Source organism: Choloepus didactylus, chromosome 3 (genome assembly GCF_015220235.1).
Source record: "Choloepus didactylus isolate mChoDid1 chromosome 3, mChoDid1.pri, whole genome shotgun sequence".
NCBI classification, from domain to species: Eukaryota; Metazoa; Chordata; class Mammalia; order Pilosa; family Megalonychidae; genus Choloepus; species Choloepus didactylus.
Window position 1 is genome coordinate 10078917 of NC_051309.1, and position 15537 is coordinate 10094453.

The 15537-nt window shown below is 38.1% G+C and overlaps 1 protein-coding gene across 2 annotated transcripts in view; it reads right to left on the minus strand.

Moving 5' to 3' along the window:
• Positions 1–211: 211 nt before the first annotated feature.
• Positions 212–15537, minus strand: part of CLNK (cytokine dependent hematopoietic cell linker) — a 232644-nt gene continuing 217318 nt past the window's right edge. For both annotated transcript variants that reach the window (XM_037829402.1, XM_037829401.1), the window contains exon 19: positions 212–2094. In XM_037829402.1, the coding sequence (XP_037685330.1) occupies positions 1948–2094 (147 nt within the window). In that variant the 3' untranslated portion in view covers positions 212–1947. The remainder of the gene's footprint in view (positions 2095–15537) is intronic.

The window sequence follows — 15537 nt, forward strand, 5'->3', positions numbered from 1 at the left end:
GAGGAGTGCCTGTGAAGTTGTTGGGTTGATGGGTAGATGCTAAGTGCTCCTCTCCAAACTCATTGTCTGCTATTTTAGAGTAGAGACACCCCTCATTTTCCTTTGCGTTGTTTCCATTGATTTCTTCTGCCTTTCTATTCTGCTTTGGTTTTATTTCTGCATCGAATCTGCAGATTCAGTATTACACAAATACAAATACTCCCTGTATTTCATATAGAGGCTTTGGTAACATCTGATGCCATCATGTGCTTTTAATTTCAATAGCAACTCCTTTCTTTCTTCTTTTTTTTTTGTATATTCAATCTCTCAACTATAAATGCATGATATAATGTTAAGAAGAAAAAGAAGTAGCTATCACCACCTCAAGAGTTTATTTATTTTTAAGGTGGGTGTGGTAGGTTGAATTATGTACCCCAGAAAAACATGTTCTTAATTTTTACTCCGTTCCTGTGGGTGTAAAGCCATTGTAAATAGCACCTTTCAAAGCTGTCATTTTTAGTTCAAGTGTGGCCAATTGAATCAGGATGGGTCTTAATTCTATAACTGGATGTCATATAGAGAAGGTCACAGGGAGAAAGTCAAGAGGGAGGAGCAGAAGTTGGAAGTCAACAAAGCGAGAAGATAAAGGAGAGCACATCATCATGTGACAGAAAAGCCAAGGAACCCCAAAGATTTGCTGGCCAGCCAGAAGCAAGCCTTCTAGTTTCTGATCTGTGAGCCAATCAATTCCTGTTGTTAAGCCTACCAGTTGTGTGGTATTTGTTTTACCAGCCAGGAAACTCAGGCAGTGGGTAAATCTATATTTTCAAATTATTTCTCTTTCTCTTTTTAAATTTAGCTCCTCAACTCGACTGTCAACTTCCATAACACAGGGCTGTACTGGAGGAGATGAACTTGCATGGAGCCCGGCAAAATGGATTAAAATCTGGGCTCTCCAGTGACACTGCGTAAGAGAAATAACTTCTTTGAGCCTCAGTTTCTCCATCTGTATTATAAAACAGGAATGAAATTATAACATGTGCACTGACACTGCAAAACATTAGCACTCATTTGAAGAAAGTTCTCTACCATAGAACGAAATGAAAGTCTGTAATTAGAGTTTTTAAAAAATTTATTATTATTATTTTAAAAATTTTACTTACACTCAGATTTAGGTCTGATTAATGCCTAGCAGGATACAATCTTCTAAGTTCCTCACCCTGAATTTGCTAATTCCATTTGGATTAAAGCTACTCTAATCAGCCTATGGTAGAGACTAGTCCTGTGACCATTTCTCACCATAGTAAAAGTGTTTCTGATTTCTGTCTTTAAGGTGATATTCCCAAGTGCTCTTGTTTTCCATACCACATTCCTTCCCTATAATTGACATTCCAAGATTGCAAAAAAATATATATATATATAAAATAAAGATAACATTTACCAACTCATTTAGCATAAGGAATTACTAAAACATTGTAAAGGCACAAATCCAAATAGTTCTGACATAAAGACAGCGCAGTGTCCTGGACATAGGATGGATTTGAGAATCTCACATAGACATTCAGGTGCTCGGTGCAAAAATCAAACAAGATTCTTGGAACCTCTTTTGCTCATCTACAACATGCCTATAAAGACCATGTTTATGTGCTTTTTTTTTCCTTAGGAGGTGTTTTTAAAAAGTTAGTTTTTATATTTTCATCTTACAAATATTTCCTCTTAAGGTTTGAACTTTCACAAAAGTGATTGCTGATTTGTTTTGTATGACTACGTGGTATGTGAATATATCTCAATAAAATGAAGATTAAAAAAAAAATTGATTGCTATTCCAATTTCCATTAAAGAATGTTTTTCTTTTGTATGAAGTCCGAAAAGCAAGCCCTTAGCAGGCACAGAAAATAATCTTTTGAAATAAGTGAAAAATGATAGGGGCATCAGATCCACTGAACTAAAGATAACACAAAGACCAGGCTACTTAGGTGAGAAGTGTCTATCGAGAGAGAGTGGCTGAGTTAGGTAGCATTGTTCCCTGTGGATGCCAGTTTTATCTTTCCCATCAATTAGTATAATAGGAAAATTCTTGTAGTGTTCGATGATATCTTCCACGGAATCAAACTTCTGAAACACAGAAAAGAAAGTTAATGAAATTTAAATAACTTTAGTGTCTGTAAGTTAAAGCGCAGTTCTAAAATGCTTAGTTTTGCTTCAGAAAGAGGTTAATTTATTAAAAAATAATTCGTATTGTAAAGGTGTGCCAGAAGTGATTTTTAAATAAAGATGAGGCACAGAAGCTCTTGAAAGGTGAGTGATAAGCATGACAAGATACCAAGGGAGAATGAAGGTGCTAGGGGAGATCAAAAGGCAAGTTTCCCACCCACTTAGTCTTCACCGGAATTGGGTTACTTAGACTGGTCAAGCTCCACAACTTTCATATCCTAAGCAATTTGGATGGGTTAATTACACAACAATTAACCACATGGAAGCTGTAATGCCTTCCTAACCTCATCCGTAACGGTGACAATCCAAAATGTAGAAGATCAAGGCTGATCCCACCTAGTGAATGTGTGGGAAAGCCCTGCACTGAACTTCTCCCATGAGTCCCTCTTGTTCTGACATGTTCTAGAATACTCAGAAGGGACAGAGTATTGGTTGTCCTTGACAAATTTTGTTTCCTTCCCTGAGCTTCTTGTGAAGTAAGATGACAGTAGATCACTACCTTTCTGTATTTCTAGAGATTCATAGATAAAGAGCTATGACAATTTGCTGGAGAGGGAGATTATTTCAAGTTTAGGGGAATCAGAGAGTTCTTTGTCAAAGATATAGACGTGAATTGGGCTATATGCCATGGATAATTCTTGATAGGTGGACAAGGAGAGTTTAAAGATATTGAAAGCAGAGTAACAAGCATGCACAAAGAAATGCTGTTGAGAATCGTGGGCACAAACAGATATTCTCATTTATGAATGACTGGATGAAATCTTGAAGGAGACTACTGGGAGATAAATTGGGAGAGCTTGCTGTGCCTTAAGACAACCTTGATCATCTTCAGCAACCCTGTAGTGAGCAGGGCAGGTAGAGTTATATTCCCTGAAGATCTCAGGAAATTGAGGCTCAGAGAAGTGAACTGATTTGCTCAGAGTCATACATCCAGAGAGCCAGAACCAGGAATGGAAACTTGTTTTTCTGACCGTTCTTTCCATTCTACCACTTGGAGGCTTGTGACAGCTGGTGTTCCAACAGACTAAAGTAGCGATGACCCAGCCTGTGAGAAGGGAGCCACAGTGGGAGCTACTTTGATTTTGATTTAGTTTTGTACACTCCTTCCTCCACCCAGAGTATCCTAACAGCAGAAATGTTTGTAGACCTTAAGGATATCCAGTGGCGATGGAGATTTACAAGGTCCCTGTCCTCGTGGAGATTACATTCTGGTGAGGACAGACAGAAAGTAACTGCCTATATGAAGAGATGATCTCATTTAGGATATGTGCAATGGGATAAAGTGGCTGGGGGCCAGACAGGGAGGTATCTCAGCTGCAAGTTGACATGAGAACGAACTAGGCACGTGAAGATGTCAGGGGCTCAGTTGACGTTTAGTGCCACCAACCTGAGCAGAAATGAGCTGGGTATGTCTGACAGATAGAAGGCCAGTGTACCGGCACTGAGTGAGAGATTGGACTATAGAGCTTTTCCTTTAGCTGTATTTTAAATGAGATACAGTATCTTAGAGTTAGGTTGGGATCAAAATTCAACTTTTGGAATAATTTTTCAAAAATGAATATGCTTACTGAACTCAAATTTACTGGCCCATAAATGACACCCCAGGGTCTACCCAGTCCCTGGGGAATTGGGTTAACTTCTTGTGGACATTCATTTCTACCCAGTAGGTGATGAGTTGGAATTTTTCCTGTTTTTAAAGTGAATTTAAATTCCAAGCTGAAAAATCTGAATAATGTTTGGTGACAGGACCCTAAAGATATTAGCTGAAAGTTACATAAATTTTTGCTTTAAAAACAACCCCTTTAAGTGCTACAATTTGCATTTGCACATTTTAGTGCTACAATTTCCCCCTCTAAGTGCTACAATTTGCATTTGTACATTTCCAAAAGGAACAGGGCTGAAGCTTACCATTGCATTATTAACAATGGCCAATTGTCAAGAATCCTAAACATGCCTGTAAACTGTAAAGCCTGCACACAGAGTAAAGGGGCATCATCTCACCTATCTCAGAGGGTTACTGAAAACCTTGAGTATTATTGTCTTCACTTGGCTCGGAGAACTTCAGGGGCTCAGAGAACTTCAGAGACTTGTCCAAAGTTGCACAGCTAATAAGCAGGAAAACTAAAAAGTTTGAGTCTAGATCTGTTTGATCCCAGAGTTTAACCTTTGAACTTTAGGCCACACTGTCTACCTCTCTATAACAATGCACGTTTCAGTATTTTTATTTTTTTGGTATGGATACACTTATATGAAACATAAAGAATAGGCAACCCATAGAGACAGAAAGTTCATCAGTGGTTGCCAGTGGCTGGGGGCAGGCAGGAATGGGCAGTGAATGCTAAAGGATACGGGGTTTCTTTTTGGGGTGATGAAAATATTTTGCAATTAGATATTCATTATGATTGCACAACATTGTATATAGAAAAACACTTAACTGTACACTTTAAAAGGGTGAACTTAATGGTACGTGAATTATTTCTAAATAAAACAAATGAAAAAAGATTATATTGCTACTTTTTAATAAATTTTCAAACAGTGAGAAACTGCTGTAATTAGAAATTCAGATTTTCATGTGAGTCTCTTTCCCTGAGGATAAAACATTTCCATTCCCATTAATTCATTAATTCATTTTACAAAGAACAGGCAAGTTTTCCTTAGAAAGCATCTGTAGTATACTTGACAATGTTGTCCAAAAAACTAACAAAAAAGCTAACTCAGCATTTTAGGAACACATATTTGTGTAAAATGAAGGACACGTGCATGTAAGTTTGTTGTGTTTATTTGAATTAGAGGGCTTTGATTGCTACTGAAAATAGAGACTCTCAGTACCTAATGAACTTGAACCTCAAATATTCAAGTTCCTAGTGAAATGCTCTTAGGGCTTGGATGAAATGCTTTCTAAATCCCTTTCTCTTTTGAATGACAGTGTCCTTCACAAAATCTAATGACTATCCTTATGAATATGCTTGCCATATGAAGCTAGAGCAGAAAGCTTTTGGTGTGCCTGGATTATTTTTCCTTTTCCCAACCTATCTGTGATTAATCCCTAATCCCTGATTAGATCTATCCCTGATAACTCCGAGTGACAGCACTGATGTGGATGATTCGGGCATTTCCATCAGATTCCCTTCAGCATCTCAGCTTTACACCTCCCAGCTCTCCAGGTCAGACATGGTGTGTCTTTTGACTTTCTTACTCTGAGTTACATTGAATTTGAGTTTGATAAATATGTTTATAAGTAAAAGATGTTTATACTGCTATTTCAATCAATTATTATATGCATACATATTAGAAGTAAATCCTTTGCCCTACTAGACTATAGGAGTAAAAACATCAATCAAAGGATGTATGTTTATAGTTCTATAAGTATTTATCATATACCTCCTATTTGCCAAGTACTGGACCAGACACTGGTATATAAATTGATGTCTCTCTTTCTGTTTTACTGCTTATCAACTCTAAATTGTGGGCTTCATTTGGGTAGAGACCATGCCTGATTTTTATATTAATATAGACCCAGTGCCTGGCATATATTATATAGTCAGTGAATATTTGTTGAATGAATGAATAGTTCTAAATGATATTAGAATGCTTATTAGGTGTATTTCTATAAATAAAAAGAAGTTAATTATCAAATAATATAACTGTATGAAAAAAATCTTGCATAATTTAATTTCTTTCTAATTAGGTCTTTCACATGATGCAAAGTGTGCTTTTAGAAATGAGAATGATCAAAATCCAAAAATAAAATGGAGCCTTCTCAATAAGCAAATAATTTATCTATCTGAATAATAATAATAGTAGTAGTAACAATAATAGGGTAATGTAAGCACTGGATAAATATTAGCCAAATGCAGTGTGTGCACTACTCTGCTTAATCTTTACAACGCTCCGTGAGGTGCTACTGCTACCATTTTATGGATGAGATAAATGAGATTGTGTGGTGGTTTGAAGCTTTTTGTTCCTGAGAAGAACATGTTCTTAAATCTCATCCATTCCAGCGGGTGTGAACGCATTGTAAGTAGGACTTTTGATGAGGCTATTGCAATTAACGTGTGTCCTACCTCATTCAGGATGGGCCTCAATCCTCTTTCTGGAATCCTTTATAAACAGAATGAATATATGAATATACACACACACACACACATACATGTACACACACACACACACATATATATATAAACATATATATGGGGGAGAGACAGAGAGAAACAGAGAGAGAGAGAACCACAGAAGCAAGAAGCTAAAAGCAACAAAACTTTGAGGAGAAGGGAGAGACAGCAGATGTCACCCTGTGCCTTGCCATGTGGCAGAGGAGCCAAGGATCACCGGCAGCCGGCTTTCAGGAAGAAAGCATTGCCTTCATGATGCCTTGATTTGGACATTTTCTCAGCCTCAAAACTGTGAGCTCATAAATTCCCATTGTTCAAGCCGAACCATTTCATGGTATCTGCTTTAAGCAGCCTAGGAAACTAAAACAGGTGAGGAGAAGTTAAGCAATTTGTCTAAGCACATATGACCAGGAAGTGGTGGGCCCAGGGGTCTACCCGACTCCAGAGACCACGCTGCCCAAGAGGAGCTGTGTGGGCCAGAAGAGTGAGCACAGACAGAGAGAAAAAAGCCGGAAGTCTGCCCTAGCTTCCCCTTGTATATGTGGTGTGACCCCAGAGAGGCCCTTGGCCTCCCTCAGCCTCAGTCCTCTTGGGAGGGTATGGCATCTTCTGCCTGACTTCTGAAGACAAGCTAATTCACCTGAAAGCTCTTTGCTGCAGCAACAATCATATTTCCCCCACTTTCAAATATTTCATTTATACAGTAGCAGGAAGTTGTTGACGGGAATTTCTCAATAGAAGTTTCTGTTAGAAGAAATTCCTCTGAAGCAATGTAATGATTTAATTAAGCTTGCTAAATAGGCTGTCCTGGGCAATTTTTTAAAAGGACAATATTTCCATCCTCTCTCATGTTAAAAATGCAATGTAATGGAGACAGCCTAGCCTCTGGGGACACAGAAAGACCTGGGTTTGAACTCATAGTCATTCATTGTTTTTTTCTTTAACTTTATCAAAAAATTAAAAAACAAACAATAAAAAAAATTTCAAACAAAAACAAAACAAAGGAATAAGAAAAAAACAAATAACCTAAAATAACTACATTGCTTCCAACATGTTCCTACCCTACCCTAAGAAAATAAAGACTATAACCCAACAAAAGAATAAGAACAAATAACCTAAAATAACTACATTTCTGCGAACTTGTTCCTACCATACCCCCCAGAAATTAACATTAACTTTACCCTCCATAACTTATCCTTACTTATTAAATTATCGCTCCCCCTTCATTATTTGCTGTCTATTGCTAGGTTCCCTACATTCTATAATAGAAACCATGTACTTTACTTTTTTCTCAGTGTTCATATTAGTGGTAACATACAGTATTTCTCATTTTGTGGCTGGCTTATTTTGCTCAGCATTATGTCTTCAAGATTCATCCATGTTGTCATATGTTTCATGACACTGTTGCTTCTTACTGCTTGTAGTATTCCATCATGTGTATATCCCACATTTTATTTTTCCACTCATCTGTTGAAGGACATTTGGGTTGTTTCCATCTCTTGGCAATTGTGAATAATGCTGCTGTGAACATTGGCGTGCAGATATCTGTTCGTGTCACTGCTTTCCGATCTTCCGGGTATATACCGAGAAGTGCAATCGCTGGATCGAATGGTAACTCTATATCTAGTTTTCTAAGGAAATGCCAGACTGTCTTCCAGAGTGGCTGTACCATTATACAGTCCTACCAACAATGAATAAGAGTTCCAATTTCTCCACATCCTTTCCAGCATTTGTAGCTTCCTGTTTGTTTAATGGCAGCCATTCTAATTGCTGTGAGATGGTATCTCATTGTGGTCTTAATTTGTATCTCCCTAATAGCTAGTGAAGCCGAACTTTTTTTTTCATATGTTTTTTGGCCATTTGTATTTCCTCTTCAGAGAACTGTCTTTTCAAATCTTTTGCCCATTTTATAATTGGGTTGTCTGTACTAATGTTGAGTTGTAGGATTTCTTTATATATGCAAGATATCAGCCTTTTCCAAATACTTTTTCCCATTGAGTTTGCTGCCTCTTCAACTTTTTGACAAATTCCTTTGAGGTACAGAAGCTTTTAAGTTTGAGGAGTTCCCATTTATCTATTTTCTCTTTTGTTGCTTGTGCTTTGGGTGTAGGTCTAGGAAGTGACCTCCTAATACAAGGTCTTGGAGATGCTTCCCTACATTATCCTCTAGGAGTTTTATGGTACTGTCTCTTATATTGAGGTCTTTAATCCATTTTGAGTTAATTTTTGCGTAGGCTGTGAGGTAGTGATCCTCTTTTGGTTATGGATATCCAACTCTCCCAGCCCCATTTGTTGAATAGACTGTTATGTCCCAGTTCAGTGGTTTTGGGGGCCTTACCAAAGATCATTCAACCATAAATCTGGGGGTCTATCTCTGAATTCTCAATTTGATTACATTGACCAATATGCCTATCTTTGTGCCAGTACCATGCTGTTTTGACTACTGTGGCTCTAATAAGCTTCACAGTCAGGGTGTATAAGTCCTACCACTTCGTTTTTCTTTTTTTTTTTTTTTAATCATCATTTTATTGAGATATATTCACATACCACGCAGTCATACAAAACAAATTGTACTTTCGATTGTTTACAGTACCATTACATAGTTGTACATTCATCACCTAAATCAATCCCTGACACCTTCATTAGCCCACACAAAAATAACAAGAATAATAATTAGAGTGAAAAAGAGCAATTGAAGTAAAAAAGAACACTGGGTACCTTTCTCTGTTTGTTTCCTTCCCCTACTTTTCTACACATCCATCCATAAACTAGACAAAGTGGAGTTTGGTCCTTATGGCATTCCCAATCCCATTGTCACCCCTCATAAGCTACATTTTTATGCAACTGTCTTCGAGATTCATGGGTTCTGGGTTGTAGTTTAATAGTTTCAGGTATCCACCACCAGCTACCCCAATTCTTTAGAACCTAAAAAGGGTTGTCTAAAGTGTGCGTAAGAGTGCCCACCAGAGTGATCTCTCGGCTCGTTTTGGAATCTCTCTGCCACTGAAACTTATTTCATTTCCTTTCACATCCCCCTTTTGGTCAAGAAGATGTTCTCCATCCCACGATGCCGGGTCTACATTCCTCTCCGGGAGTCATATTCCACGTTGCCAGGGAGATTCACTCCCCTGGGTGTCTGGTCCCACGTAGGGGGGGGGCAGTGATTTCACCTTTCAAGTTGGCTTAGCCAGAGAGAGAGGGCCACATCTGAGCAACAAAGAGGCATTCAGGAGGAGACTCTTAGGCACAAATATAGGGAGGCCTAGCCTCTCCCCTGCAGCAACCGTCTTCCCAAGGGTAAAACCTATGGTAGAGGGCTCAACCCATCAAACCACCAGTCCCCTATGTCCGCGGTCCCGCCAGCAACCATGGAGGTGGGGTAGGCAAACACCCCGCATTCTCCACAGGCTCCTCAAGGGGGCACCACATCTTTTTTTTTTTTTTTTCCTTGTTTGTCTTTTTTCTTCTTTTTTTTTTTTTTTTCTTTTTTCTTTTTTTAACTTTCCCTTCTTTTTTAAATCAACTGTATGAAAAAAAGTTAAAAAGAAAACAAACATACAATAAAAGAACATTTCAAAGAGACCATAACAAGGGAGTAAGAAAAAGACAACTAACCTAAGATAACTGCTTAACTTCCAACATGTTCCTACTTTACCCCAAGAAAGTTACATAATATAGCAACATTTCAGTGAACTTGTTCCTACTACATCCATCAGAAATTAACAGACCATAGTCATTTCTGGGCATCCCCAGAACGTTAAATAGCTTATCTGTTCTTCTTGGATTATTGTTCCCCCTTCCTTAATTGCTCTCTACTGCTAGTTCCCCTACATTCTACATTATAAACCATTTGTTTTACATTTTTCAAAGTTCACATTAGTGGTAGCATATAATATTTCTCTTTTTGTGCCTGGCTTATTTCGCTCAGCATTATGTCTTCAAGGTTCATCCATGTTGTCATATGTTTCACCAGATCGTTCCTTCTTACTGCTGCGTAGTATTCCATCGTGTGTATATACCACATTTTATTTATCCACTCATCTGTTGAAGGACATTTGGGTTGTTTCCATCTCTTGGCAATTGTGAATAATGCTGCTATGAACATTGGCGTGCAGATATCTGTTCGTGTCACTGCTTTCCGATCTTCCGGGTATATACCGAGAAGTGCAATCGCTGGATCGAATGGTAGCTCTATATCTAGTTTTCTAAGGAACTGCCAGACTGACTTCCAGAGTGGCTGAACCATTATACAGTCCCACCAACAATGAATAAGAGTTCCAATTTCTCCACATCCCCTCCAGCATTTGTAGTTTCCTGTTTGTTTAATGGCAGCCATTCTAACCGGTGTTAGATGGTATCTCATTGTGGTCTTAATTTGCATCTCTCTAATAGCTAGTGAAGCTGAACATTTTTTCATGTGTTTCTTGGCCATTTGTATTTCCTCTTCAGAGAACTGTCTTTTCATATCTTTTGCCCATTTTATAATTGGGCCGTCTGTACTATTGTCATTGAGTTGTAGGATTTCTTTGTATATGCAAGATATCAGTCTTTTGTCAGATACATGGTTTCCAAAAATTTTTTCCCATTGAGTTGGCTGCCTCTTTACCTTTTTGAGAAATTCCTTTGAGGTGCAGAAACTTCTAAGCTTGAGGAGTTCCCATTTATCTATTTTCTCTTTTGTTGCTTGTGCTTTGGGTGTAAAGTCTAGGAAGTGGCCTCCTAATACAAGGTCTTGAAGATGTTTTCCTACATTATCTTCTAGGAGTTTTATGGTACTTTCTTTTTATTGAGATCTTTGGTCCATTTTGAGTTAATTTTTGTGTAGGGGGTGAGGTAGGGGTCCTCTTTCATTCTTTTGGATATGGATATCCAACTCTCCCAGCCCCATTTGTTGAAAAGACCATTATGGCTCAGTTCGGTGGCTTTGGGGGCCTTATCAAAGATCAGTCGGCCATCGATCTGAGGGTCTATCTCTGAATTCTCAATTCGATTCCATTGATCTATATGTCTATCTTTGTGCCAGTACCATGCTGTTTTGGCAACTGTGGCTTTATAATAAGCTTCAAAGTCAGGGAGTGTAAGTCCTCCCACTTCGTTTTTCTTTTTTAGAGTGTCTTTAGCAATTCGAGGCATCTTCCCTTTCCAAATAAATTTGATAACTAGCTTTTCCAAGTCTGCAAAGTAGGTTGTTGGGATTTTGATTGGGATTGCATTGAATCTGTAGATGAGTTTGGGTAGAATTGACATCTTAATGATATTTAGCCTTCCTATCCATGAACATGGAATATTTTTCCATCTTTTAAGGTCCCCTTCTATTTCTTTTAGTAGAGTTATGTAGTTTTCTTTGTATAGGTCTTTTACATCTTTGGTTAAGTTTATTCCTAGGTACTTGATTTTTTTAGTTGCTATTGAAAATGGTATCTTTTTCTTGAGTGTCAATTCCGTTTGTTCATTTCTAGCATATAGAAACATTACTGACTTATGTGCATTAATCTTGTATCCCGCTACTTTGCTAAATTTGTTTATTAGCTCTAGTAGGTGTATCGTTGATTTCTCAGGGTTTTCTAGATATAAGATCATATCATCTGCAAACAATGACAGTTTTACTTCTTCTTTTCCAATTTGGATGCCTTTTATTTCTTTGTCTTGCCGGATTGCCCTGGCTAGCACTTCCAGCACAATGTTGAATACAGTGGTGACAGCGGGCATCCTTGTCTTGTTCCTGATCTTAGAGGGAAGGCTTTCAGTCTCTCACCATTGAGTACTATGCTGGCTGTGGGTTTTTCATATATGCTCTTTATCATGTTGAGGAAGTTTCCTTCAATTCCTACCTTTTGAAGTGTTTTTATCAAAAAGGGATGTTGGATTTTGTCAAATGCTTTTTCAGCATCTATTGAGATGATCAGTTGATTTTTCCCTTTTGACTTGTTAATGTGTTGTAATACATTGATTGTTTTTCTTATGTTGAACCATCCTTGCATGCCTGGAATGAACCCCACTTGGTCATGGTGTATGATTTTTTTAATGTGTCTTTGGATTCGATTTGCAAGTATTTTGTTGAGGATTTTTGCATCTATATTCATTAGGGAGATTGGCCGGTAGTTTTCCTTTTTTGTAGCATCTTTGCCTGGTTTTGATATTAGATTGATGTTAGCTTCATAAAATGAGTTAGGTAGTGTTCCATTTTTTTCAATGTTTTGAAAGAGTTTGAGTAAGATTGGTGTCAGTTCTTTCTGGAAAGTTTGGTAGAATTCCCCTGTGAAGCCATCTGGCCCTGGGCATTTATTTGTGGGAAGATTTTTGATGACTGATTGGATCTCTTTGCTTGTGATGGGTTGGTTGAGGTCTTCTATTTCTTCTCTGGTCAGTCTAGGTTGTTCATATGTTTCCAGGAAATTGTCCATTTCTTCTATGTTATCCAGTTTGTTGCCATACAGTTGTTCATAATATCCTCTTATAATTTTTTAATTTCTTCAGGATCTGCAGTTATGTCACCTTTTTCATTCATTATTTTGTTTATATGGGTCTTCTCTCTTTTTTTTTGTCAGTCTAGCTAGGGGCTTGTCAATCTTGTTGATCTTCTCAAAGAACCAACTTTTGGTGATATTTATCCTCTCTATTGTTTTTTTGTTCTCTATGTCATTTATTTCTGCTTTAATCCTTGTTATTTCTTTTCTTCTACTTGGTTTGGGATTGGTTTGCTGTTCATTTTCTAGCTTCTTCAGTTGATCCATTAGTTCTTTGATTTTGGCTCTTTCTTCTTTTTTTAATATATGCGTTTAGTGCTATAAATTTCCCCCTTAGCACTGCTTTTGCTGCATCCCATAGGTTTTGGTATGTTGTGTTCTCATTTTCATTCGTCTCTATATATTTAGCAATTTCTCTTGCTATTTCTTCTTTAACCCACTGATTGTTTAGGAGTGTGTTGTTTAACCTCCAGGTATTTGTGAATTTTCTAAGTCTCTGATGGTTATTGACTTCTAATTGTATTCCATTGTGGTCAGAGAATGTGCTTTGAATAATTTCAATCTTTTTAAATTTATTGAGGCTTGTTTTATGTCCCAGCATATGATCTATTCTGGAGAAAGTTCCATGAGCACTAGAAAAGTATGTGTATCCTGGTGATTTGGGATGTAATGTCCTGTAGATGTCTGTTAAATCTAATTCATTTATCAGATTGTTTAGGTTTTCAATTTCCTTATTGGTCTTCTGTCTGGTTGATCTATCTATAGGAGAGAGTGATGTGTTGAAGTCTCCCACAATTATTGTGGAAACATCAATTGCTTCCTTTAGTTTCGCCAGTGTTTCTCTCATGTATTTTGTGGCACCTTGATTGGGTGCATAGACATTTACGATTGTTATTTCTTCTTGCTGAATTGCCCCTTTTATTAGTATGTAGTGGCCTTCTTTGTCTCTCAAAACATCCCTGCATTTGAAGTCTATTTTATCTGAGATTAATATTGCTACACCTGCTTTCTTTTGGCTGTAGCTTGCATGAAATATTTTTTTCCATCCTTTCACTTTCAGTTTCTTTGTGTCCCTGTGTCTAAGATGAGTCTCTTGTATGCAACATATTGATGGTTCATTTTTTTGATCCATTCTGCGAATCTATATCTTTTAATTGGGGAGTTTAATCCATTTACATTCAACGTTAAAACCGTGAAGGCATTTCTTGAATCGGCCATCTTATCCTTTGGTTTATGTTTGCCATATTTTTCCCTCTCTCTATTAATATCCTTTATTGTACCCATACCGAATCTCTTTAGTACTGAACCTTTCCAAGTCTCTCTGTCCTGTCTTTGTTTCTCTGTCTGTAGGGCTCCCTTTAGTATCTCCAGTAGGGCAGGTCTCTTGTTAGCAAATTCTCTCAGCATTTCTTTGTCTGTGAAAAATTTAAGCTCTCCCTCAAATTTGAAGGAGAGCTTTGCTGGATAAAGTATTCTTGGCTGGAAATTCCTCTCACTCAGAATTTTAAATATATCGTGCCACTGCCTTCTTGCCTCCATGGTGGCTGCTGAGTAGTCACTACTTAGTCTTATGCTGTTTCCTTTGTATGTGGTGAATTGCTTTTCTCTTGCGCTTTCAGAACTTGCTCCTTCTCTTCTATGTTTGACAGTGTGATCAGTATATGTCTCGGAGTGGGTTTTTTTGGATTTATTCTATTTGGAGTTCGCTGAGCATTTATGATTTGTGTATTTATGTTGTTTAGAAGATTTGGGAAGTTTTCCCCAACAATTTCTTTGAATACTCTTCCTAGACCTTTACCCTTTTCTTCCCCTTCTGGGTCACCAATGAGTCTTATATTTGGACGTTTCATATTATCTATCATATCCCTGAGGTCCATTTCGATTTTTTCAATTTTTTTCCCCATTCTTTCTTTTATGCTTTCATTTTCCATTCTGTCATCTTCCAGGTCACTGATTCATTGTTCAACTTCCTCTAGTCTTGTACTATGAGTGTCCAGAATCTTTTTAATTTGGTCAACCATTTCTTTAATTTCCATAAGATCATCCATTTTTTTATTTAGTCTTGCAATGTCTTCTTTATGCTCTTCTAGGGTCTTGTTGATTTCCTTCATATCCCGTACCATGGTCTCATTGTTCATCTTTAGTTCTTTGAGTAGCTGCTCTAGGTGCTGTGTGTCTTCTGGTCTTTTGATTTGGGTGCTTGGGCTTGGGTTATCCATATCGTCTGGTTTTTTCATATGCTTTATAATTTTCTGTTGTTTTTGGCCTCGTGGCATTTGCTGAACTTGATAGGGTTCTTTTAGCGTTTGTAGACCTACTGAAGTCCTTATCTCTAATTTATCAGATCTACAGCTTCGTGGAGTACACTTTCTCTAACTAACCAGCAGGTGGCGTCCACGAGCCACCTGTTCTCCACAAGCCAGTTCTCCCCTGCTTAGCCTTTTTGGTGAGTGGGGGAGTGAGTCTTGTGGGGCCCAATTGGTGTACCAAGCTTGCGTGTGTAGTTGGTGTTGCCTGCCCTGTATGTGGGGCGTGTTTCTGGGCAGTCGGGGAGGGGGGGTGGCCCTAACAATCAAATCTCCCTGATGATCCTAGAGTTTTAAAGGTGCTGCAATAGTCTAATCCTTCAGTTCAGTCCTGCCACAGTTTGTCTCTGCCACTGACCCACAAGTCTTTGGTATTGGCGTATGGCTCCTGAGACTTGCAAGTGGGCCCCTCTTCCAGGCTGTGCACCCCAGGTCCTCTGTTGAGGGATGACTGTGCTA